This window comes from Sus scrofa, chromosome 1 (genome assembly GCF_054392235.1).
Source record: "Sus scrofa isolate SSC_HxYL_T2T_F1_AM1 chromosome 1, Sscrofa_HxYL_maternal_Yorkshire_Landrace_v2.0, whole genome shotgun sequence".
In the NCBI taxonomy this organism is placed as follows: domain Eukaryota; kingdom Metazoa; phylum Chordata; class Mammalia; order Artiodactyla; family Suidae; genus Sus; species Sus scrofa.
The window spans coordinates 19,866,161-19,892,127 of NC_139383.1; the positions used below are offsets into that span (position 1 = coordinate 19,866,161).

General features: G+C 36.9%; 1 protein-coding gene across 2 annotated transcripts in view; it reads left to right on the forward strand.

The window, feature by feature from the left end:
* Positions 1-25,967, forward strand: part of EPM2A (EPM2A glucan phosphatase, laforin) — an 86,362-nt gene that overhangs the window by 30,954 nt on the left and 29,441 nt on the right. Inside the window, exons 2-3 of one of the 2 annotated variants that reach the window (XM_021072181.2) lie at positions 4,606-4,780; positions 7,383-9,153. In XM_021072181.2, the coding sequence (XP_020927840.2) occupies positions 4,606-4,780; positions 7,383-7,410 (203 nt within the window). In that variant the 3' untranslated portion in view covers positions 7,411-9,153. Of the gene's footprint in view, positions 1-4,605; positions 4,781-7,382; positions 9,154-25,967 lie in introns of those variants that run through there. The other variant, XM_001927632.5, reaches the window with a different exon arrangement.

The window sequence follows — 25,967 nt, forward strand, 5'->3', positions numbered from 1 at the left end:
GGTCCATGCATGTTGGACTGATAGTTTGACCATCAGATAATTTCCCTCTCTAGTAATTTTCTTTGCTCTGAGATTCTACTTCATCAGGTAATAATATAATCATCTCAGCTTTTTTTTTTTTCTTGTTACGACTGTATCCACAGCACAAGGAAGTTCCCAGGCTAGGGGTCGAATTGGAGCTGCAGCTGCTGGCCTACACCACAGCCACGATAATGCCAGATCTGAGCTGCATCTGTGACCTATGCTGCAGTTCGTGGCAATGCTGGATCCTTAACCCACTGAGCAAGGCCAGGGATCAAACCCGCATCCTTGTGAATACTAGTCAGGTTTGTAACCTGCTGAGCCACAGTGGGAACTCCTATCTCAGCTTTTTAAAAATTAATATTTGCATGGAATATCTTTTTCTTTACTTTTATTTTCCACTTGCCTTTATAATTTGAAGTGAATTTCTTCTATAGCTGGTTCATTAAAAAAATTTACTCTGCCAGTCTCTGTATTTTAATGTGTATTTAGACTGTTTACATTTAAAAAGACTATTTGTATGTTAAGACTTAAGTTTGTTACTTTATTTTTTGTTTCTGGTTGTTTCCTCTGTTTTTTATTCTCTGTTTCCTTTCTATGCCTTCTAATGGCAATGTGGTTTATGCTTTAACATTTTTTAGAATTTTATTTTGATTTACCTACATTATATAAACATAACTTGCCATGGTTGACTGGTTTCATCATTTGGCTAATTTAAATGAATTGGAGGAACCTTCCCTCTATTTTTTTTGCCCTTCTTATAACTGTCTTAAATATTTCCACACATAGGATCACATCAGACAGCATTATAATTTTTGTTAGCAACTCAAGAGGAGAAGTTCTATTGGAATTACCCACATATTTGCTTACCATCTTCTTCCTTCCTGGTGTTTGACAATTTCCTTTCTGTTTAAAGATCTTCTGTTTAGCCATGTTTTTGAGAAACCTACTGACATTAAAGTGGCTGCTTTCTTAAATTATCATTTTTCTGGCTACTTTCAAGGTTTTTCTTTGTCTTTAGTTTTCAGAAATGTAATTATAATGTGTTGTGGCATGAACTTCTTTTTATTTATCCCATTTTGAGTTTGCTTAACTTGAACATAGATTTATGCTTATTTACAAATTTTGAACATTTTTAAGCATTATTTTCTCAAGTATTTTTTAGCCACACCCTTTCTCATCTCCTTTCCAATTATAGGAGTGCTACATCTATTGTTACAGTCTCATAGGTTCCTAAAGCTCTGTTTTTGTTGTTGTTTGTTTTGTTTTTCAGTCCATTTTCTCTCTGTTGCTTAGCTTGGATAATTTCTGTTATATTATCTTGCAGCTTGCTAATTTTCCTTTGTTCCTTCCATTCTGCTCTTAAACTCATCCTCTTAGATTATGTCAGTTGTTACATTTTTCAGTTCTAAAATTTTCAATTAATTCTTTTTTATATCTTCTATTTCTTTCCTGAGACTTTGTGATTTTTCATTTGTTTCAAATGTGTTCAGTGCATTGTTGAAACTTAAAATCCTTGTCAGATAGCTTTAACATCTCTGTTAGAGATGTTAGCATTTTGGGGACATTTTTTTTTTTTCATTCTTTTGGAGATCTTTGTGATTCTTGATGTAGTGAGTGACTTTCCATTGAAACCTAGGCATTCTGAATATTATTTAATGAGACTCTGCATCTTATCAAAACTTCTGGTTTAAGTAGATTCCTCTGACACTGTTCTGGCAGGAGAGCGAAGGTACCATTTCATTACCCAGGTTCCTCACCCAGTCTCCATTGATAACTGAAGGGACCGGGTTCCTTATTACCACTGAATGGGATGAGAGCTCCCACTCTCCACTCGACCCCTGCTGTTACCTCCCTGGCTGAGAGATAGATGAGTTCTGTTACTTTCCTTAAAATATGGGTGCGTAAAAATGAGTAATTCAAAAAACCAATTCTAGGAGTGAAGAATTCTTCGGGAAGTTAATGTTACATACATAATTTTTCTTGAATAGTGTAATTTATGTATACCTGAGCTCCTCAGTAATTATATTTATTCAAGTCATAGCATTTAAATTGTTGTAAGTCTTTTGTACTGAACAGTGGGAGCCGTAGATATTATTCTCTTATAATAAGAAGAAAAGTAATACCTTCTCTTTGTAGTGAATCCAATGGATTCAAAATAGTTAAGAGTAAAACAGACCTTCCTTCCCAATTACCTTCTCCAGATGTAGTTACTGTTAATAGTTACATCTATTAACTATTTTTCAGTCCAAATTCACAGTTTCCATCATGCTTCCCCACCTCACTTACTCCCTCCTTGTTTTCTTCTCCAGCTTCTCTTTTGGTGCCTGCTTTGTAAGCTCATCTTTCACTATCTAGCTATTAAATGTTGAGATGCTTTCAGACTTGGTTCTAGAAACCTTTTCTTCTCAATCAATATTGTTTTTCTTTGTGACTCATCTATATCCTGGTCTCAATTACCATTTATACTTAGATGACTCATAAACTTATTTTTCCAGTTTAGGTCTCTGGTCTGAGTATCAAAATCAATAAATTCACCTCTTTACTTGACATCTCCTTTTGATTCTAAATAGCTCTCCAAGCCCTAAATGCCAAAACCAAAGTGATGATCTTACCTTCCAACTCTTCTAGATTTCACATCTCAGTGAATGGTACCCCTATCTTTAAGTTGTATTTGCCAAAAGCCTAGGTGTCTTTATTGATTCCCTTTTTTCTTCGCCTCCTATATCCAATTAATCACCAAGTCCCATGGCTTTTTGCTCCTGAATCTTCCTTCTCCTTTCCATTTCTACCTCCAGGCTTTTATCATCTTTTACCTAGGCTGATGCAGTAGTTTTCTAAATGGACTTTCTGCTTCTGCTCTCATTGTGCTTGAATTAATTCTTTACTCTGTAACCAGAGACATATTTTCAAATAAAAATTTGGTCATGTCATCTGCCTGCTTAAAATATTTCATGTTTCATTGCTCTTATGGAAAATACCTAAGTCCTTAACATGTCTTAGTACAATGCCTATCATATAGTCGACATTCAGTAAATATTTGTGGAAGAATGGGTAGATAGCATTTTTACACAGATGTATGTATCTATGAATCTTTCTTGGCTCTTGTTATATTTCTGTTGGATGTATTTCTAGAACTGGGATTGCTACTATAGTTTGGTTTTCATCCATTTAATATCACAGTTAATAGGGAAGTTGGTGCAGCACCTTGTAGCCATCAAGAGAAAAAGAGGAGGCTGAGCTAGGAATACCAGTGATGATTGATTAAAGAAGCCATCCTGTACCTTCTATCTTATGGAAAGGAGTTATATTCTAAAGAACTGCCCAATGACTTAAGGGTTTTTAAAATAGATTTTATGCTAAATAACTTTAGGTAAAATATTTTGTAAGGCAGAACAAGGAACAAATTAGTTGAATTTTCATCTTCATAGTAAGGGTGATGACTTATTCCTATTTTATTTTGCCTATAGGTTTTCCTTATTAATGACAATATCTGGAAATTAGGTAGGTTAAGCAAAGGAATCGTTTGAAATGGAATGGTCACATAAGAATAGCTAATACAAATTATGTACTAATTACAATTTTCATAGATATAAAGGGTGTGTTTACTACTGTAGTTGATACTGGGCAAAATTGTGATATAGGCAAATAGTGTTTTCAGAGATGTGCTCTTCTGTCTCTGCCCCTTTTGCTCTACTCCCTGGGAGGAGGAATATGTGTCTTGGTGCTTCTGAAGTAGGCAGAAAAATAGCATGAAGGTTTCAGGTGCCTGAAAGGTGGGAGATTAGGGCTGTCAGGTTACTAAGAGCTCTGCACTTACTAGTTCTGTTGCCCTGGACAAGCTAGTTTAATCTCTGTGATACTTAGTTTTCCCACTTGAAGTTAATACGAACCACTGATTTACATGCAAACTGGATTGCCTATGATCATTTATTTTATTATTTATTTAATTAAAAATTTTGGATTTATTTATTTATTTATTTATTTTAGGGCTGCGCCCCCAGCATATAAATGTTCCTGGGCTGAGGACTGAACCCCTACCACAGCAGTGACCCTAGCTACTGCAGTGACAATGGCCAGAACCTTAATCTGCTATGCCACGAGAGAACTCCTATTTTGCTATTTAATAATGCATTTATATTTTAAAATTCATTTATTGTTTGAGCTGATACTGAAGCACTTTATTACTGATTTCAGTTATAAATTTGCATAGCAGGAAAATAAGAGTATGCAGTTCGGGGACGTTAATGCCTTTAAAAATCTTTTCAACAGCTTATGAGGTTGCAAAATGATTCACAAAGGACTCTTTAGGCACTGAGAGGTATCATGAAATTTGGAGAGTTAATACGCTTTTGGAACTATCCATGCATTCAAAGGGAGCATAGAACTCTATGAAATTCAGTCTTCACAAATTTTCACTCTCTTCCCTCTTACTCTAGTCTGTTTTTGTTTATACTGAACTGTGTAGGTTATGCAGCTTTACATTTATTTTCATCTTACTATTAATTTTGCATCAGCTACTTTTTGGCTGTTGAAGCAATACATTGATATAATTGCCCTGTTTGTTGTTTTCTTTTGTTCTAGGCAATGGGCCCCACCATGACCGGTGCTATACTTATAATGAAAGCAACTTGGTGGATGGTGTTTATTGCCTTCCAATAGGACACTGGATTGAGGCCACTGGGCACACCAATGAGATGAAGCACACAACAGACTTCTATTTTAATATTGCAGGCCACCAAGCCATGCATTATTCAAGGTAAAAATAGTGCTGTGTTTATAAGCCTAGAAGTAGGACAAGGGTAGCATTAGGACAATGGAAGCATTTACTGTGTACAGAACTGCAGTATCTCCCTCTGGAGTGTTAAATAGGCCTTCAGTACTTTGAGAAGGTAAAGTACAGTGAATTACTGCGTGCGTGAATTTTTCTGGTTCTGAATGTAAAGAATTTTTTTATGGAATTTTAAAAATTAAATACCTATTCTAGCATCAATATATCTTGACCAGACAGTAGTTCACCAATCTTTGTACTTACAGAGTGGATTAAAAAGAAAAAGCTAGACTGAAATATCCTAAATCAGCATTTGTATCTTTCATGCTACTGACCAACAGTGAAACAAAAATTGGTGTTTTTTTTAATAAACTATTATTCAAATAAACGTGTGAAAATCTAGACCTAGAACTAGATCAGATGTGATCATTTACTCTATTACTTAGTAATACATTTATTTTATATATTTGCCTGTTTAATTATTATTCCTGCAATATGTGCCACGGTACAAATTCAAACACCAAAGAGGATGCTAAAGGAAAAGTTAGGTTCAGTACACTTTCCTTCATTCCCACTCATCAGAAATAATAATTTTAACCATTTTATGGTTAATTTTCCTGGAAGTGAAATCCAAGTCTCAAATAATACGCCTATACTTTATTTGCTAATATATCAATTTAAAAATTGCTATCGATTCCCTTCTATGATGTGAGAGAAATTTAGTTCACTTATCTTCTCTCTGCACTCCTAATCCCTACCAGGCTCCTTAAAAAATTCTTTTGTTGTTTAACTTCATAAAAATTCCATTTCTTGACGCATAAGTTTTTGACAATGTTCCTTCATTTCCTGCTGTGTAAGATCAGAGATTTACTTCCCCGATAATTTTCCTGCGCATCTACTTCTACCCATTAACTTCTGTTTTTCATTACTTATACATTTTTAAAGGTTTATGGAACTTATTTTTAATTTAGCAAGTCTAAATAAGTTTTTCATACTTTGATGATTTAAAATTTAAAACCAACATCCAACATTTAAAATGTTCATCTATGTTATGTACTGTAGGGCATGTGGTGTTTGTACCATTGACAAAGAGATGTTCTTAAAAGTGGTATTGTTTTGAATGAGAGATATAATTAATAGAAACAGGGTTGTAAGGGTTAGGGGAGAGGGAGAATGTAATTTCATCATGCTGTTAGGGAATGAATAGTCTTCTTGGACACACCATTCTTATAAATTCACATTAGAACTGGCTTTGCTGGCAGATTGGTTGCACAGTGGGAGGAAGAGGAGTCAAGCATGACTTGGGATTTTATGGTCTGAGCTATTGGCTTAATGGTGTTGCTATTAACTGAGATGGGGAGACTTAGGAGAAGAGCGGTTTGGAGTAGGGATTAAAATAAAAATTCTATTTTAGACATATTGCATTTGAAATGTAGATTAGACTTCAGAACGGAAATCAACTTGATGTCTAGAGTTTGGGGAGAGGTTGGAAATGGAGAATTAAAATTAGGATTATCAATATATAGATGACATTCCAAATGATAGGTCTAGAAGATCATTTAGCAAATGAGTAAAATCAAAAAATGACAAAGAAAAAAAGAGGTCTCAGCTCCACACAATTTAGCAATCAAGGAGAAGTAGAGGATCCAGAGAAAAGAATGAGAAGGAACACCCACTGAGATGTTCTGACATTTAATGAGGATGTGTTTGTGTGTTCAGCGCTGGACAATCAAAGACAGAGCAACGATGCTCCCTGCTCTCGGGAACTCAGGTTCTTGTGGAGGACAAGCCTGTAAACAGTTCCAAGATAGTAAGATAATCGCTGTGATGAAGTTGTATATGCGGTGGAATGAGGGACAGGAGGAGAAATCTTCAGGGCGAGATCTTTATGAGTAGAACTTGATAGAAATGTGAAGGATTTTTCTTTTCCACGAGGGCATTTGGGAGAGAGAAGTCAAGGTAAGAAGAATAGCAAATGCAAAGATCTGGAAGCATAAGAGCAAACTTAAGCTGACCAATCACTTTGTCCAATCAGGATAATTTCCAGAGTAAAAACAGGTACTTTTAATAATTAGCCTAAAAAAAAAAAAAAAAAAAAAAAAGCAGTTCCCCCGTGGTGCAGTGGAAATGAATCTGACTAGCAACCATGAGCTTGCGGGGGTCCATCCCTGGCCTTGCTCAGTAGGTTAAGGATCTGGTGTTGCTGTGATCTGTGGTGTAGGTTGCAGACACGGCTCGGATCTGGCGTTGCTGTGGCTGTGGCATAGGATTAGACCTCTAGCCCGGGAATTTCCATATGCAGCCCAAAACAATAAATAAATAAAATAATAATAATTAGCCTGCCCTTAGGCATAGAAGAGGACTGTCCTGGGAATACCAGAACATAGGGCAATCTAGAGAACAGGTCATATAAGAGGGAACATTCTGGTATCTCTCCATAGTCAGACCCAGAGAGACGGGGTGAGAAACACCCTGCCCAAGTACGGGGACTATGGATATTATTATATAGAAATCCACACCCATTACATGGTGTGACTGTGGTTAGGGTTCTGGCACTACTTTTTTTTTTTTGGTCTTTTCGTCTTTTTAGGGCTGCACCCACGGCATATGGAGTCTAATCAGAGTCTAATCAGAGCTGTTGCTGCCGGCCTACACCACAGTCACAGAAACACCAGATCCAAGCCTCATCTTCGACCTACACCACAGCTCAGGGCAACACCGGATCCTTAACCCACTGATCGAGGCCAGGGATCGAACCCACAACTTCATGATTCCTAGTAGGATTCATTTGCACTGCACCATGACGGCAACTCCATGGCCCATCTTCTTGATTGTAGTTTTTGTTATTATCTATTGATTTCACATCATGAAAAATGAAGATTTAGCTCTTTTTTCTTCCCTTTCTCCCACAAACCTCAGTGACATCCTCCTATTGTTCAATCCTCCCAATATACTTGTAATTATCTTTCTGATGAGATTAGCATGCCACGTGTTTTTTCATATGCCCTGTGTAAATGCTATTGAATACCCCTAACTGTTCACAATGTCTGAACCTCCTTTGACGAATGTATAGCTTTCAGGTTTACATTGAAGCCATTATGGCTCCTGATTCTTTATATTTGAACTGAGTTGTCCCCCTTCCCACCCCCTAGTGGAGAAGCTGTTAGAAGCTTTTTCTTTTCAATATTATGAAATTTCATGCTGAAATGTCTTGATGTGGATCTCTCTCTCTCTCTTTTTTTAAATCCAGTTTGCTAAGCTCTCAGTGAGCAGATTTTTTTTTAATTCTGCCAATTCTGGAATTTCTAATTCTTTGAAAGAAAGTTTCTCAAGTTATTTCTTTGGTGATTTATTCACTTTCTGGAACTCCCATTATGCAGATATTGGAATCCTGGCCTGGGTCTTTTATATTTTGCATCCCTTTGGTATTTCCCCCTCTTCTTTCTAACTCATTTTCTCAACTTAATTGTTTATCACTGCTATTTAATTTTTCATTTCTGCTATCATTTTTTTGCTTTCTGTGAGTTCCTCATTTAATTACCTGAATGACCCCCTCCGGCCAGACACTTTTCAAGCTTCCCTAGAGAATAAATCTCCAGTCTTTCAAAGGCCTGGGGAGGCAGTGTGTCCCAGCTGAGAAGAGTAGGAAACTGAAGCTGAGGGTCTGGCTCTTTCCTAAAAAGACTTGCCCCTTCCCCTTATTCTCACTTTTTTCTTTTTAGGCCCACGCCCCTGGCATATGGAAGTTCCCAGGCTAGGGGTCGCTTCAGAGCTGCAGCTGCCAGCCTACATCACAGCCAGACCAATGCCAGATCCTAGCCATGTCTGTGACCTAGACTGCAGCTCACGGCAGCACTGGATCCTCAATCCACTGAACAAGACCAGGGATCAAACGTGTGTCCTCAAGGATACTATCTGATTCGTATCTGCTGAGCCACAGCGGGAACTCCTTCTCTCCTTGTTCTTTTCACACACATCCTGAAGTACTTGGCAATCCCAGTTTCTGAGCTCGTTGGGGATTGTATGGTGTCATTCCAGTCAATTCTCAGCTTTCTCCACTGTTGGCCTTGAGACTGTCTTTCTCATTCTGTTAAATTATTCAGTAATCAACTAATTGCTTTCCACTTTCCACAGTTTTGTTGCTGTTGTCTTTCTTTCTGTTCTTTCTTGAGGTTTTATGTGTTTAATTTTCCACAAAAATCTCTTTAGTCCCTTTTTAAAGGGATTTGGTGACAGTCAGATTAGTTGTGTGAAACCAATTTTTCTGCAATAAAATTAAAGTGAAATAAAGTTTTCAGAGTCTAACATAAAACTTTGTAAAGAGTAGCTCAATAAATATTAAGTACATTCTTTATTTTTAACATTTAGTCTGTGTTATGTTTCTCTGACCCAGGTTAAGATTCTATCACACTAGAATGAGATTTTATAAATCAAGGCCCAACTTCCATATTCAGTCTACACTTGGTACCAAACTACATCTCCCTCTTCAATAGATTTTTTTTTATGCAAAAGAATGTATGTTTGCATTAAAGACACAGAAAACTAATTTAAAGAGACTTTAGTGGAAAGGGACTGTAGTTTTTGTGTCTTGAAAAGTTTTATTGCCAATTAAACTCATTTCAAGAGCCATAAATTAGACTTTAGAAAAGTCACACTTCATACTCTTATGAAAATGTTGCAGTTAAGAAAATGTATTATAAAAGCATGCTTATATTTTGCAGCCTCTTTGGCTTATAAAGAAAAGATATATAGTAATTTTCAAAAGTCAAAATTATTTTATACATTGTAGAATAATAATTTCACACATTTTGATGCCATTTTTTATCTAGCACATTTTCCAAATGAGTGGAATTAATTACTTTGGAGAATTGGTGAGGGACTTGGAGAGAGCTCAGCTCTCTCATTTACTGTGGGGCAGCCGTGGGACAATCCTGTATCAAGGTCTGGATTTCAGTTTCCTGGATTTGCAAAGTGAGCTGGTTGAACTAGATGAATACTGAAAGAAGTTCTGGCAATAATCAAGGATTAAAATTAATTAAAAAAACTAAGCCTTATGCAACATTTTGTCAATGTATCATATTGGCTTAACAGTGACCGTACCTCATATCAGCTTCTCTGACTTCTAATTCAGCCATCAAATGCCCGCAATCTAGTGCTGCCTGTAGGTGGCACTTTCCCTCATTTTCATAGCCCAGGACATAACATTCAGTCCAACTCTACAGAAATATTTGGAAAGATATATACTTTATTGTCAGGGTACAATTAATCCTTAATAAGTATATGCATACTTATTATATGATGGTATTTTTACATTGCTCATATTCATAATCAAATTTTAACAAGAAATCTCTTTTGGACAAAATTCTGGTGCAACAGGCTTCTAATTACACTGTCCTGCTTCTGTAGTTCACAATCAAGACCTTACTGGTCAAAGGAAGAATCTAATTTCAATTGGTATTTGCATCTGATTGAATGATTTGAAGTTTTTCTAAATATTAAAACCAAAGGTTATAATTGTTCATCCTACTAGGTAAGGGAAACAGCATAATCTTCCTTCTTATTAAGTTCTGACTAGGCAATGATTTTTACCAAGTATTAACTGAATGTGGGAGATTTCCTTGCATAGTGCAAAAAATATATATATTTTCCCTATATAAACAATGCTGCTCATATTTTATAAGGTCAAATTAATTGATGGATGTCCTCTTTTTCTTATTATTAATACATGTTTTTATATAAAACATTTAAATTGATTAAAATAAATTATATTTCATATTATTTATAATTATATTGGGATGATTTATTTTCAGTATCATATCAAAATTTAGTAATAGATATTAGCATCCTCACAGTACTATGAACATATTGTAAACATACCACTTAATTCTTGTTTCTTAGGAGTCATTTTCTCTTTGGCCATATCCACAGCATGCAGGTGTTCCTGGGCAGGGGGTGGACCCTGCACTGCAATAGTAACCAGAGCCACAGCAGTGACAATGACAGGTCCTTAACCCACTGAACCACCAGAGAACTCCCTTTAGGAGTCATTTAAAATGTATCTGCTAAAGTTTATAGAGAAGTCAGTTTTTGCTGATAGTGCTGTTGTGGATTCAGTACAACTATAAAGGAAGCAGCTGGATTCTGTGCTGCCTTGTATATTATCAACAGCATTGTTATTTAAATTACGACTGAAATGTCTTGGTCAGGCAAATGAGAAAGAAGCTTGATTGAAGGAGAGAACTTGATTGTCAGGTCTACGTTGTGTCTACTGGAATGGTAGTAAGAAAAAGAGAATATTCTATCGTATAAGTTAAGCAATTTGGATTCCTAAGTTATCATGTGGGGGAAATATGACAATTTTACTATAAAAATATGAGTTTTTTACTGCAAAAGAGAGCAGAGAAACAAGAAAATATAGAGTAGGGGAGGGTATTTTTAAGGCGGGTGCTATTACAGAATGTTTCGATGCTAATGACAATAATCTCATAGAATGGAGAAAAATGAATAATTAAGATGAGAAAGAGAAGAGTCATAGGAGCAAAATCGTTTTGTAAGCAAGAGTGATCTGAATCCAGGACAACAAAGAGTTCATCCTTGGTCGTGGAGGAAAACAGAATGGGCAAGGATGCAGGCAGGTCAGAGAAGTTGCAAGAGCATGTGGAAGTTCAATTTCTGATTGCTGCTCTTCTCTCCGTGAAATAGGAAGCAAGGTCATCAGATGAGGGTGAGAAGAGAGAAAAAAGAATTTTAGATTTGAAAGAGATATATAGACTGGGTAACTAATGGGATGTAAATGTGCTAACTCATGAATTTTAATCCCTACAATTCCAGTATTACAGTGGCTATGACAAACAAAGAAATTATTCTCTCATTTTAAATGAATACAGAAGTCAGACAAGATTTTTGACAGTTTTGTGTATGGCTCTAGCCAGATCAGAAAGAAGTCTAAGTAATGTGCTAAAATGGAGGCTTGGCATATTGGGAATTATATACTATAATTTTCAGAGCTAGAATTAAATTTATTATGCTAGCCGTGATGGAAGGTCCACTTTAAGAAGAACAGTGAATCTGTTTATACTGGAGTCAGTGAATACGTTGGGAATGCTCCTTTCTTGTTTTCAGAGGGCTGGCATGTGCATATCACTTTGCCAATGACTGATTGCGATGATTTAAATTGGCTTAGAATGACTAATTTCTTAGAACATAGTCTCATCTTTGGCTGAACGGGATGGAAGGATGATCAAACCCATGGAGGAGGGATCAGTTAAGAAACAGTGGTCAAAATGCATGGTAGATACTACATGATGGTGTTTTGCTGTTGGCTATTTCTGTATCATAAAGGCCCTATTATGACTTGTATATTCACAGACTTTTTTTGTAAAGCAAAGTCTTTATTTTCATGCTTTGATAAGGTGTGGATTGCCTTTCTCTTTCATTTTCTAAGTTCTTTTAATTTTTTTTCTGACTATCCTGTAGATTGATCATTTCCTGATGAATGAATGAATCAATGGTGATGAATATTAATTAATTAGTTAGCATAGGAATGCTAGGTGCTTCACCACATGGTTGATAAATATTCTGAAAAAAATACTAGCTGTAGCAATGCACACGTGCGCACACGCACACACATACACACACACATATACACGTACACCCCACCCCCACACACTGATAACATCTGCTTGTGCAGGCTCTCCATTTTATAGTGGAAGGATTGTTTCCTACATGGTGATGGATGTGTATGACAGAGTGCTGGGGCAGGGTCTAGGATTCAGACTGGAGAAAGCAGGGCTGCCAGAGGCCAGCTCTGGTGGCCAGGGAGTGTACGCTTTCCCGAAGAAGATGGATGGACGTCGGCTTTTGCATCAGAGACAGCCTCTTTGTCCCTCCTTTCAGGGCACTGGACTGCTCAAACTTTATTGGCAACAGTGGTTGATTACATAGACAGTTTTTCACTACAGATTACATCGCAGTGTTAGAAGTACATTGGTTAACTATTACATGGTATAGCAGCTATGCGTCCTGTTTTAAGACCTCTATCTTAACTAAACTTAGTGAGTACTTTGAAGAGGCCATAGACACAAGAATTTGGCATTGACAAACCTTGTTTGTAGACTGGTGCTTATCTTCAAAGCTTAATGGTAGGGAGATAGTGTAAGTAAATATAAACCAACTTAACTAAACTAGCTATCACTTAAAAGCTTTTAAAATCAAAGACAAAACTCACAGCTAGGTTTTTTGGATAATATATGTCTAACTTTTATGAACCTCATTAAAATCCTAACTCTAAAGTTTACTATATAACTAGTTAATAGATAAACACTATGTTTTAACTAAGTTGGATTTAAATAGGGGAAAGTCCTTCAGGATGAAATTCTTACTATATTATTGTTGTAATTTTGTTAAATCTCAAGTCACCACAGGAAAATAAGAATGGGAAATAAGAATAATAAGCAAATGATCAGGAAAGACTGAGGAAAACTGAATAACAAATAAAACAGCAGGAAAGACTAGGTCACAGGAGAAACAATCCATGTTCTCCAGCGCAAACATGGAAATTGTTTTCCCAGGAAAGCCCCAATTCTTCCCCATCAGCATCAACATGAGAGCTGTGTAACCTGAGGCCTGCCCTTGGCTTGTAACATGCAGGCAGGCTTTCATCCTGACCAGAGGCCCACCTTCGGCTTGTACCGTTCAGGTGAGCTCCCTTCATTGGTTAGGAACCTGCCTTCAGGTTTTTTTTGCCATCAGGCAAGGTCCTTGTTTTGAGTCCCTGCATTTTCTTGCCCCCCCCCCCCGCCCCCCTGCACAGGGCGTAGATTTTAGGTGTTGGACCGGGATTCTCTTGGACAAGTAAAACCGTAACATTGCTTTGAAGCCCTGAGCAACAGCTGACGATGGGAGAAAATGCATCTCACACAGCATCCCCTCCTGTTCCAGGAGAGCAGAATGGGAACCAGATCCACCAGGTCCTGCTCTGAGTTCACAGCAGCCGACCTCACTCCCACATTGTCCTGCTCATGCCTCTGTTTGCTCCTCATGAAGCGGGGCCTCCGCTGTCTTAGACCAGAGTGTTCTGCCTTCACCTGTGATCCAGACACGCATCTGGACACAAAGAGATGACAAAAAAATCCGCCTTGTTTTCACCAATCAGTTTAAAGTTTAAATGATCTAGATAAGTCAAAATAAGTTGAACGAATTATAAGAAGTACCTGAAAATTCTTCCTCTCTCCAAGCACCTTTATGCATTTTTTTTTTTTTTTTTGGAAATTGACATATATTCGGGCATCAACTTACCTCGTTATCCTTCTCCACCTTATCATCTTAAATCGTGGTACTCATTGCTTGTCTCATGTCCCCTTTTCCTAGACGGCGGAACCTGTCCCAATACCCTTTTCTTCCATGAGATTCATTTGTTTGGGCTGTTTGTTTTTCTGAGGCAATTATTATTACTCCTCTTAATTTAGTCACTGGCATTTCCATTGCTGTGCCCTTTCCTTGGACATGTTTGTTGCACTCCCCGTTATGAATAGGCTTATCGATGTTAGAGGAAGGCGTTTTGTGAGAGGGTCCTCCGCTATAAACTGTATCACATGCTTTTTCTGCACTCCTCCAGCCTAATTATGCTTGCTGTGACTCCTCAGGCTAAATTCTGTGGAAATATATAAAATCCCAAAGCTCAAAGAGACATTTACGTTAAATAGGAAGTCACCAGAGAGTTTACTTACATGGTGACCTCCCCAAATATTTAACTGTTTGTTTCCAGGCTTTTTTTTTTTTTTTTGGCCTAGCTTTACGAGAGAAGAGAAACTTAAAGCTAAAATTAATGATTAATCAGGAAGGAAAATTAGGCATCTCCAACATGATAAAGAAAAGCAGGATCAGTTTGTCACAAAAATAATAGATTTATACAAATTATCAGGGACCATTTTGCTGTGCAAAGTGAAGTATATCTATACCTATAAAGCTACTTGTATGTTTGTAGTTGACTTTTAGTCATGGCCTAGAAAAATTAAAAAGAAAGAAAAAAGGAGGAAAGATGGAGAAGAAAGTGGAAAGAAGGAAGGAACATAGACCTGGCCACTTGTCACTATTCTGTGATAGCAGGGGGTACCATAGGTTCTTTTCTTTGCTTTTTCTTTTTTTGCTTTTTAGGGCTGTGCTTGCGGCATATAGAAGTTCCCAGGCTAGGGGTCGAATAGGAGCTCCAGCTGCCAGCCTACGCCAGAGCCACAGCAATGCCAAATCCGAGCCACGTCTTCGACCTACACCACAGCTCATGGCAATGCTGGATCCTTAACCCACTGAGCAAGGCCAGGGATCAAACCCGCATCCTCATGGTTCCTAGTTGGATTCATTAATCACTGAGCCACAAAGGGAACTCCCAGGTTATTTTCTTAATCACATTTCCTTCTGAAGAATCCTTTGTCCCTTGAAAGCTCACCCTGAGTAATCTGTTGTTTCTGAGGTTATCAGAGCTTTGGAAATAGTGTGTCTTGTATGCCTTATTGCTTTTAGCCACGACAGTGAATTGTTATTACTTCAGATCTTAAAACAAAACAAAGCAAAACAAAAAACAAAGGTCAGGGATTCAGTGAAAGTGAAGCACCATTCTGAGAGGGGTCAACAATGCGTAGATTAGTAGTCTGCAGCCAGAATCACAGAGCTGCCTTTCAGTTCAAGATATTCAAAGCATACTTTTTTTTTTGGTCTTTTGTCTTTTTTTAGGGCCACATCCGTGGTATATGGAGGTTCCCAGGCTAGGGGTCGAATTGGAGCTGTAGCCGCCAGCCACAGCCACAGCCACAGCCACAGTAACACAGGATCAGAGCCACGTCTGTGACCTACACCACAGCTCACGGCAATGCCGGATCCTTAACCCATGGAGCGAGGCCAGGGATGGAACCCACATCCTCATGGATACTAGTCAGGTTCGTTAACCACTGAACCATGACGGGAACTCCCAAATCATACATTGTTAATGAAGTCAATATGGAGTAAAAAGGACAGTAAAAATGACATCACGGAAGTGGAAGATATGTGTAGTTAACTGATTACAGAAATCGATTTGAACACCCACTTTCAAAATAGCCTTTTCATGAGGCTAACATTATTCCCTCCTAAAAAATCCCCAAACCTAAAAAGCTTATTTACATATCATTTTGATTGTACATCATGTGCGCAGTACTCTGTTAGGGACTGTTAAAATTTTTCAGCTTCAATAATAATGAAATTATACGGTGGTTATTTATTTCACGAAAGTGTCCTTCACTCGCTTTTAGATAGGGTGGAGCTGACTGGGAAAGATCATTCTCTGGCCTGAATTAATAATACCTGAGGCATGTTTCTGTCCTGGCCAATGCCACTGTGTCCAGGAAAAATTAATTATAGGGAAACACCCCCAAAACTGTGAGTAGTAATTAACCAGCTAACTCACATGTCCAAGATGAGTAACGAGAAGTTTAAACTCTGAAATTCATGGCCCTGGTGAACTGCAGATTGCAGGATGGCAGTTATACATTTTTTCGTACAAAAGCACCTTTGTCTAGGAGGTTTTGCTCTTATTCTTTGCCACCTATTCTGTTTCTCTACTGTTTTCTGTATTTCCAGTCTACTCCTCTCCTGCCCCCTCTTCTCTTTGTTTCCCACTGTCTCTTCCCTGTGCCTCTGATTCCCTGTCTGTCTCTTACCCTCCCTCCAGCTTTTCCTGTCCTTTTAAAAAACATCTTAATGTCCTTTCTCCCTTTCTTCATTTTTGTGTGGTACTTTATAAACTGGCCACAATACTTAAAACATTTAATGCTTTGTGTTCTTAATATGGTAACCAGGTGACTTTGATCTGTTTCCACTCATTCATTCATTCAACTATTTTTTTGAGTGTGTACTTTTTGCCAGAAACTAGATGCTGAGGTCAAGGTTAAACATGACCTAGTATCTCACCTTCAGAAGCTAGTAGTCCTCAATAGAGACAAATAAAAATATGTATTATTGGGAAAATCTTTTTTTTTTTTTCTTTTGTCTTTTGTCTTTTTAGGGCTACACCTGTTGGCACATGGAGGTTCCCAGGCTAGGGTCTAATCGGGGCTGCAGCTGCCAGCCTACAACAACAGCCACAGCCACAGCAATGTCAGATCCAAACCACGTCTGTGACCTACACCACAGCTCAGGGCAACGTCAGATCCTTAACACTGAGTGAGGACAGGGATCAAACCCACCCACAACCTATGGTTCCTAGTTGGATTCGTTTCTGCTGCGCCATGCCGGGAACTCCTATTGTGAAAATCTTAATCCAATTAATTTGGATTTTACCTTTCTGAGATTTTTTCCATCTATTTTCTTTAAGTGGCTTTGAGTGAATTAAGGTCTTGAATTCCCATTGAAGTCTCAACATGTAAAATGGACTTTGCTAACAAAAATTTAGTTAATATTTAATTTTCAAGAACACTTTTTTTTAATAAAGGGAAAGACTGTGGTACTTAAAATTTTATGAAGTAAAGAAATTAATAAAAGTTTTATTTAACTCACATTCTTATTTTCTCATCCTATTAAAATATTTTAAATAATTGTTCTGTTGAAGTACAGGAAAAACCCTCTGGGTAAAGTACAGAACTCTCTTAAAATTGTGCTTTAGATTTTTACCATTATTCAAAATAAATTTTCACAAAGGATATAGGATGGTTGCCTTGCATAACTCTGGAATATATAAGTTATGTAATAGTTTATGTGAATTCCCTCTCCACCCATACTGCTGCCACTCACTCTGTGCAGTGCAAAGTCTGTCTTACTGCCTGTGGTGAACAAGTTGGGTAATAATTTAATTTAATTTTATTTTATTTTATTTTATTTGGCTTTTGGCTTTTTAGGGCCAAACCTGTGGCACATGGAGGTTTCCAGGCTAGGGGTTGAATTGGAGCTGTGGCCGCTGGCCTATACCACAGCCCCAGCAATGCCAGATCCGAGCCCACGTCTGAGACCTACACCATAGCTCATGGCAATGCTGGATGCTTAACCCACTGAGTGAGGCCAGGGATCGAGCTTGCATCCTCATGGATGCTAGTCAGATTTGTTTCCACTGAGCCACAATGGGTACTCCAAGGTAATAATTTTAGACACCATACACAAACCTATTTGGTGGGCATTATAATTTTTTGGATTGACATATACCTAAAAGCTTTATAGTAGATAAGTTTGATTCAAGATGTGATAACTTCTGAGAAATTACCTGTATTAATCTTTTTAGTTTGTTAAGTCAGCTGACTGGTATTTCGTCATATTTCCTAAGGGACTCTGAATGAGTTAAGGTCTTTTGTTACCAAACCAAATTTAGATCTGCTTGCCCATGAGCAGTAAAGCCAATCTACTGACATCAGACTGTGGTGAAGACAGAGCAGCATTTATTGCAGGGTGACATATAAGGAGTCTGGGAAAGCCAGGGCTCAAAAAGCCTAAAATCCCAAATGGGTTTCAGTAAAGCATTTTTATTTTACTTATTTATTTATATATAATTTTTTTTCATTATAGCCAGTTTACAGTGTTCTGTCAATTTTCTACTCTACAGCATGGTGACCCAGTTATACATACATGTATACATTCTTTTTTCACACATTATCATGCTCCATCATAAGTGGCTAGGTATAGTTCCCAGTGCTACACAGCAGGATCTTATTGCTAATCCATTCCAAAGGCAACAGTTTGCATTTATTAACCCCAAATTCCCAATCCATCCCTCTCCCTCCCCTTTCCCCTGGGCAACCACAAGTCTATTCTCCAAGTCCATGATTTTCTTTTCAAAAAGGTTCATTTGTGCCATATATTAGATTCCAGATATAAGTGCTATCATATGGTTTTTGTCTTCCTCTTTCAGACTTACTTCACTCAGTATGAGAGTCTCTAGTTCCATCCATGTTGCTGCAAATGGCATTATCTTGTTCTTTTGTATGCCTGAGTAGTCTTCCATTGTGTATATGTACCACATCTTCCTGATCCAGTCATCCATTGATGGACATTTAGGTTGTTTCCATGTCTTGGGTATTGTGAATAGAGCTGGAATTAACATGTGGATGCATGTGTCTTTTTCAAGGAAAGTTTTGTCTGGATATATGCCCAAGAGTGGGATTTCTGGGTCATATGGTAGTTCTATGTATAGATTTCTAAGGTACCTCCGTACTGTTCTCCATAGTGGTTGTACCAACTTATATTCCCACCAGGAGGGAATATAGGTTGGTACAGTGCAGGAGGGTTCCCTTTTCTCCATACCCCCTCCAGCATTTGTTATTTGTGGACTTATTAATTATGGCCATTCTGACTAATAAAGCATTTTTAAAGGCAAGGCAAGGGAGGAGAGTCCCAGGGTATGTGATCAGCTCGCGCACAGTCCTTCGATTGGTTGATGGTGAAGTAAAGTAAAAAAGCAGATGATAAGTTGTGGCAAATATTTCCTGGTTCTGCTGGATGTGATAACTTCTTCCATTTGGTGGGGTTTTAGCATATGTAAAACAACTCAGGGAGTGGATATAAGATACTATTATCTAGAAACTTCACAGAGGGGCTAAAGCAGAGAATAGGGAGGGGGCCTGTTCCAGGAAGGCCCCATAGCGTCCTGCTTGGTTACACTCTCATGTTATTTATTTATCTAATTTTATTAATTTTTTGTTTGTTTGTTTTTGATTCACGGGGTGGCTGTTTGGACTTGCCCACAGCATGCAGAAGTTCCCAGGCTAGGGATCGAACCCAAGCCATAGCAGTGACAATGCCAAATCCTTAACCACCAGGCCACCAGGGAACTCCTAATTTTTTTTTTTAAATTAAAGTACAGTTGATTTACAATGTTGCACCAATTTCTACTGTATGGCAAAGTGACCTAGTCATACATATGTAAACACTCTCTTTCTTATATTATCTTCCATCATGGTCTATCCCAAGAGCAATTTGGATATAGTTCCCTGTGCTGTACAGGAGGACCTCACTGGTTATCCATTTTAAATGTAAACTCTCGTGTTATTTAATCTTCAAGGATATCCAGCTCACAGTGATGGCAACATAGGATGTAAACTATTTTAAGCTGAAGGAATTCAAGGAATAATAGCCTATATGAGAAGAACTTTCTGACATCTCCTAAAGCAGGTATTAAGAACTTTATATGAACAGTGCCCTCCCTACATCAGAAGGAAGGAGCATCCTTATCTCTGAAGACTAAGAGGAAGTCAAAGGCACATGTCTTGCTAAGTTTCCCCCAGTTTACCACCTTCAGCTCACATCCTGTTGTCCTCTTACATTTTTCAAAGACTTTCCACTCTTCATCAAACCTAGTATAAAACTACTCAAGTTTTACTGCTTCTTCAGGTCCTCATTTCCTTGTGAAGTCTCCTCTGTACCATGAAAAATTTATATTAAATAAATATACATCAATATAAATAAATGTGTACGCTTTTTTTCTTGTTAATCTGTTTTTGCCAGTCTAATTTATAGAGCTTTAGCCAGAGAACCTAGAAAGGTAGTAGAAAGAAAGAATTCATTCCTCCCCTAAAACAGTGAAAAAATCTTCCTGGAATTTGCATAGGGAAAAGTAGAAATAACTATTTCTAAATACTATAAGAAAATGGAGGTTAAAAAGTTTACATAAAGCCCCCTAATCCACTGGCCAGTTTAACAGTTGACATTAGTGTAATTAAAAATCAAAACTACTTCTGGATTTTGAATTTAGAAAACTGCTATGGCTTTTCACTACTCCAACTTGTAAAAGGCAAAGTAGATTTTTCTATACATTTAGGTTTTTGAACTAGCCTTATAAGGCATGTGTTATCCCCAAGTAGATGTTGTATTGCTTAATTATGAATTTTAATGAAAACAACATAACTTTCACCTGGAATTCAGTGAACAATGCCATTCTACAGTAAGTTGTATTTTAAATGAAAAGAATAGGAAAGGCATTTTCTAGGTTTAGAAATAAAGGTAAGGAACAACTAATTGTCTGACTGAAATTATCTCAGAGGGCTAGTAAGTGTAATAAGGAGAAATAATGAGTTTAGGAGCAAAAGCCATCTATTGTGTTGTAAATGATGAGTCCAAACTACAGATCTTCATTAAAAATAAGAAGCCTGTAAATTTAAAAAGGCTATAGAGTAGTACAGTACAGGTGAGTCATTTAATGGAGCATATCTAAAAATAAAATGCAAAATAAAGAAAGGGCAATGTATGACTGCATGCTTGGGCAGATGCAGACAGTGTTTACCATCCAATTTTAGCTTAAAGTATTTTATCTTGTTGACTAATTTCTTAACTTCTTTAAAAGTGTTTGTCTTAGGCAACTATCTTGCTAATGCAAATAGCTTTTTGGGGAAAATCAATATAGCAAATATAGGATGCACATAAAGGCAGCTAGTGTACTGAGAAGAATTAAGGAAATGAGGTTTTATTCCAGACAGTTGAAGCAACAAACAAGTCTTATGATATACTAAGCGGATGGGAATTTTATATCATCAGTTTTAAGACAATGTTGAAGGGCAGGCTTACAAGATGCATCACCTGAATGACTATATGTCTGAGTTCAGCAAACTCGGAACCAGAGATTGTAAATCTTCGGCTATTTTAAGAGTGAAATGACAGTCTTTTGATTTGAGTGTGAAATTGGCCCTTAAAATGAACTTGAAAATCTTAACAAAAGGCTGCTTCAGGTCCCTAATCTTAAACAAACAAACAAACAAACCCCAAAAAACCCTGCCCTGTAGAAGCATCAGACCCCAAGTAACCAAAGAGATTGTTACCAAAAAAGCCCCTTGCAGTCAAAGTCAAATCCCTGATTATGGATCAAGTGGTTCAGAGAAGGTAGCATAGAGGGAGAAGGAGCAAATGGAAGAAAAAGAATAAAGAATGTAAATGAAAAGAAGCAAAGGTCAGAAACAAAAACTAAATACAATTTAATGATGAGAATAAATCCTGTTGGTTAGATAGGAAACACCATTCCATAAAAAAACCACTGATGCATGCCTGGAAGAAAAAATCAGAAAGACTAAATTTCTCAAATTAAAAAAATAGTGGAGCATATTCTTTTGTTTACTGTAATTGATCACTCTTCAAATTTTATTTTTGACTCTAAACCTACTATAAACATTCTTTAAAATGAATCCTGCCTTATTTTATTAGTGGACACTGAAATTTCTAGCATTTCCTAAAAAAAACCCAAAAAACTGATAAATATAAAATCCAGGATACTATTTTACCTATACAAGTACAATATTGAATTCCACCTGTATTTATTTAAAAATTGGGCAAATTTTATGCTCTCAGGCTAACAAAGGAGTGTTAAAGAGCCTTGGAGAGCAGGGATTTTTTGAGATTGCAAATACTGTCCATGGAAGAAGGAACATAGTCACACTGGATCAGGATATTATCCCATCCAACTTCATATGGCTCCTTTGGCAACAGCACTGTACCTGTTTCAAATTTTTTCCATGATGCTGGCATCATGTCATTATGTGGACATGTATAGATATTGATCAGGCCCTTCTCTGATGCCACCTGCCCCTCCTCAGGTAATGAGGGTAAAGACTTTCTATTTTGTTCACTGTTGTAGTCCCAGTTGTGGTGTCTACACTTTGTAATCCATCACTTGTTTCATATAAAAATTATCTAATGAGGCTATCCTCTCTGAACTGCTTGATCTGTAATCAGGGTAGTCATCAAAATCATGTGCTCTAGGTTGGACTGCCAAGGATTGAATTCCAGCTTAACCACTTCCTAAGCAGTAGGACTTTGGATATGTTACTTAACTGCTGCATGTCATCTGTAAGATAATGATAATATAAACCTTAATATGCTATTGCCAGGATTAAATGAGATAAAACATTAACATACTTAGTGAGCGCCTAACATATGTTTAATTATTTTCATGATTGGCATTATGAGCAAGCAATAAATGTATTTCATCTTCCAGAATTCAGTAGGGAAATACTCCCCCTGACCCTGGATAAAAATTTGGGCAGGTTGATAATTTCTTTGGTCACTTACAGTTAGTAAAAGCTCTATATTCATTTAAGTCATAAAATGTAATTTTAATTTTCTACTCAGAAGTTTGGCTTCTTTGAACTTGTCTTTCAGCTTAATGTAAAATGAAATCTTTTATTATCATTCTTGCCTTGAATTCAATCTTAACTGCTATTAAAATTTTGTACCTTGATTTATTTTTGCAAATAGTAATTTAGTAATAAGTAAAAGATAAATTTTATCTCTCCATTTATTTTACACATTTCTAAATTACATTGTTTTTACTATGCCTTTTATATTTAACTTACAAGTTATATTTAATTACAAGTTATATTTAACTTGTAATTAGCCTTGTTTTTTGAGTCAAAAAGTAGTTTGGTAAAGTAGTTTTCCTTTAATAAGTAAATATAGCCCCTTAATATTTAGTGTTATAAAATGCTCAGTCTTAGTTATACCATCTTAAGTTTCCTTTTTTTGAATCTTTTTAAACTTTTCCTATTATTTCCTTTTCTATATGATCATCTTTCTGATAAGTAGAAGACATATAGTATGTTTCTTGTTCTACTACAGGTTATCTTTTGAATGTGAACATACTATTATTTTCCATTCGATTTAATCAATTGAAAGTACCTAGAGAGACCTCCTTTTGAAAGACTATAGACATTATTACATATATGGATAAAAAACTCACTCCCCCTTGACTGCAACCTCAGTTTTTAGTATTAATGGAACTTTTTCCTGTCCCTTATAATTATTTATTTTTATTTTTAATATTGTATAGTTTTACTTTTATAAGTGATAACATCATTTTATAATCATTTTTAGATGTATTTACTTATTTAAATTGCTTGACATCATGTCTTTTATAAAATGGCATTATCTTTCCTGAGTTTTTTATAGAGTCATCCCTGGGTTGGTTAGATTAAGTCATGAGGTAGAGTTTTTTTAAGAAAGAATCATGGGAGTTTATTTCTTAAATCATTCACATATTTAATATATGTCTTCATATTGTTTTTATATATGGATGGCAACTTGATCAGATATAGAATTTTGAATTATTTTCAAATATGTTCAGATACTGATTTTGGTTTCCTTACTGGATTATACCTATGTAGAATTTTGAGTCCAGGTTTATGTTTGAGGGATTAATGAGGATTTGTAAGATTTGATGTGCCCATCTTTGACCCTACAGAACTGACATTTTTATAGTAAGGAGTTCAGATAGTGGTTATCGTTATAATGACTAGAAAGAGGTACAGGGAGAATCTTTTAGGGCCTGGTAGAAGTTCTGTTTCTAGATTTGGGTGGTAGCTCTATGGATATATTATTTGTAAAAAATTTTATCGAGTGGTAAGCACACTTATGTGTATTTTTAATGTATATTATGTTTCACTAGAAAGTTTTATTTTTTCGTCTTTTCAGGGCCACACACGCGGCATATGGAGGTTCCCAGGCTAGGGGTCTAATCGGAGCTGTAGCTGCTGGCCTACACCACGGCCACAGCAACGCAGGATCCATCCGAGCCGAGTCTGTGACCTACACCACAGCTCACGGCAACGCTGGATCCTTAACCCACTGAATGAGGCCGGGGATCAAACCCGCAACCTCATGGTTCCTAGTCAGATTTGTTTCTGCTGCGCCACAACGGGAACTCCAATAGAAAGTTTTTAAAAGTGCAAATACCCAATTTTGCATATAATTAGAAAATTGATAGGGTGCAAAATCTTAGTGTGTTACAAAGACAAACGACCAAAAAAACTTGCTGCAGCTTTTCCCTGCAGTAGTTTTCCGTAAGAAAATTAGATTCCCATTAGAGGCAAGCAAAAAGGGATGGTAAAATATTGGCAAAGTAAAACAAAGTTCCTTGAAGTCCATTAAATGATTTTCAGTAGATCCACCTAAATTGTGTTTTAGATCTTTTGTACTGTACTTATTTTACATGTTGATGTTCATCTCAAGAATGCAACAAGGCTAAATGATTGTATTTGTAAAAGTGCTTTTTGATGTTTGTTAAAACAGGATGGAAAAGCCAAAGTAATAGCAGTATAGCGCTTTTATAGATCATAAAAGGAACAAATAAAGGCTTTTAAAAGTAGGTTTGAATGGTCCTAGTCAGAAAATGGAATTATTTAGTGTTTCAATAAAGCAGTGGGACCATTCTCTTTTTATGAACCGTTAATAACATGCCAGGCACCTACTTTTAATATCAATGAAGAGTGTGCATGGAATTTTCACACATAGAATGTATGTGGGGAACAATAAAATACACAACAACCTCCTTTTTTGCAGATCTCGTCTGACTATTTAGTGAAGTAATGGAATCGCGAATTGTGAGTTTTTATTTTTAAAGCACCTGCGTAGCTGAAAGATACCTTACAGCAGGTGGGTTGGTCCCTAGGGTGCACATCAACATAGCTCAGTATTCTCAATCACCGCCACCCTCTTCTCTTTTGGTTACTTTATATTCATGACCATTCTTCTTTCTTTCCTTATGTAAATATAAAAAAACCTATGCCATTTAATTCCTAATTCTGTTAGCTGGGTAGAGAAGGCAATTCATTAACACATCTCTCAATATTTCCAGTTGCAGAAATGCTATGCATTGCCAAGCAGAGGAAAAGGCTCTCAGGAAAGCTTCCTTCACATTGATAGAAACAGGTGTTCTCTTTTAGTTGTCAAGTCAGCTCCCTTCTGAGAATCTCAGATAAGTGGTCCAAATTACATCTAAGAGGAAAATTCGCCAAAGCATAATTACTTTTCATCAGGGTGCACCAAATAATGAAAAGAACAGACCACTGGACGTATATTGTAGTCTACTTAATCACCATCATTTTAAAAAGCTGATATAGAATTCCTTACTTCAAGACAAAATTGTATAGCTTTGGTGGTCAATTAGGCATATTTTCTAAACACTAAATTATATTTCTTCTAATTCACATTTGGCTAAGAAAAGCTGACTAGTCTTTGTAGCAATAGAATATAAGTGATAAGGTTTGCAGCTGCCGTTTTAAACAGTGCTTTTTGTCTATTCTTCAATAGCTTCCTGTGTTTCTATTCATATTGAATGAATCCCTTTCTTTATCTTTCTTGGTAAGATAAATTTCGACGTGGTTGCTATCTATGCAGGATGCAGGCAGATTCCTTACATCACCTTGCCTGTTCATTTCCCTCCTCCCTCCCCCACCACCTGAGA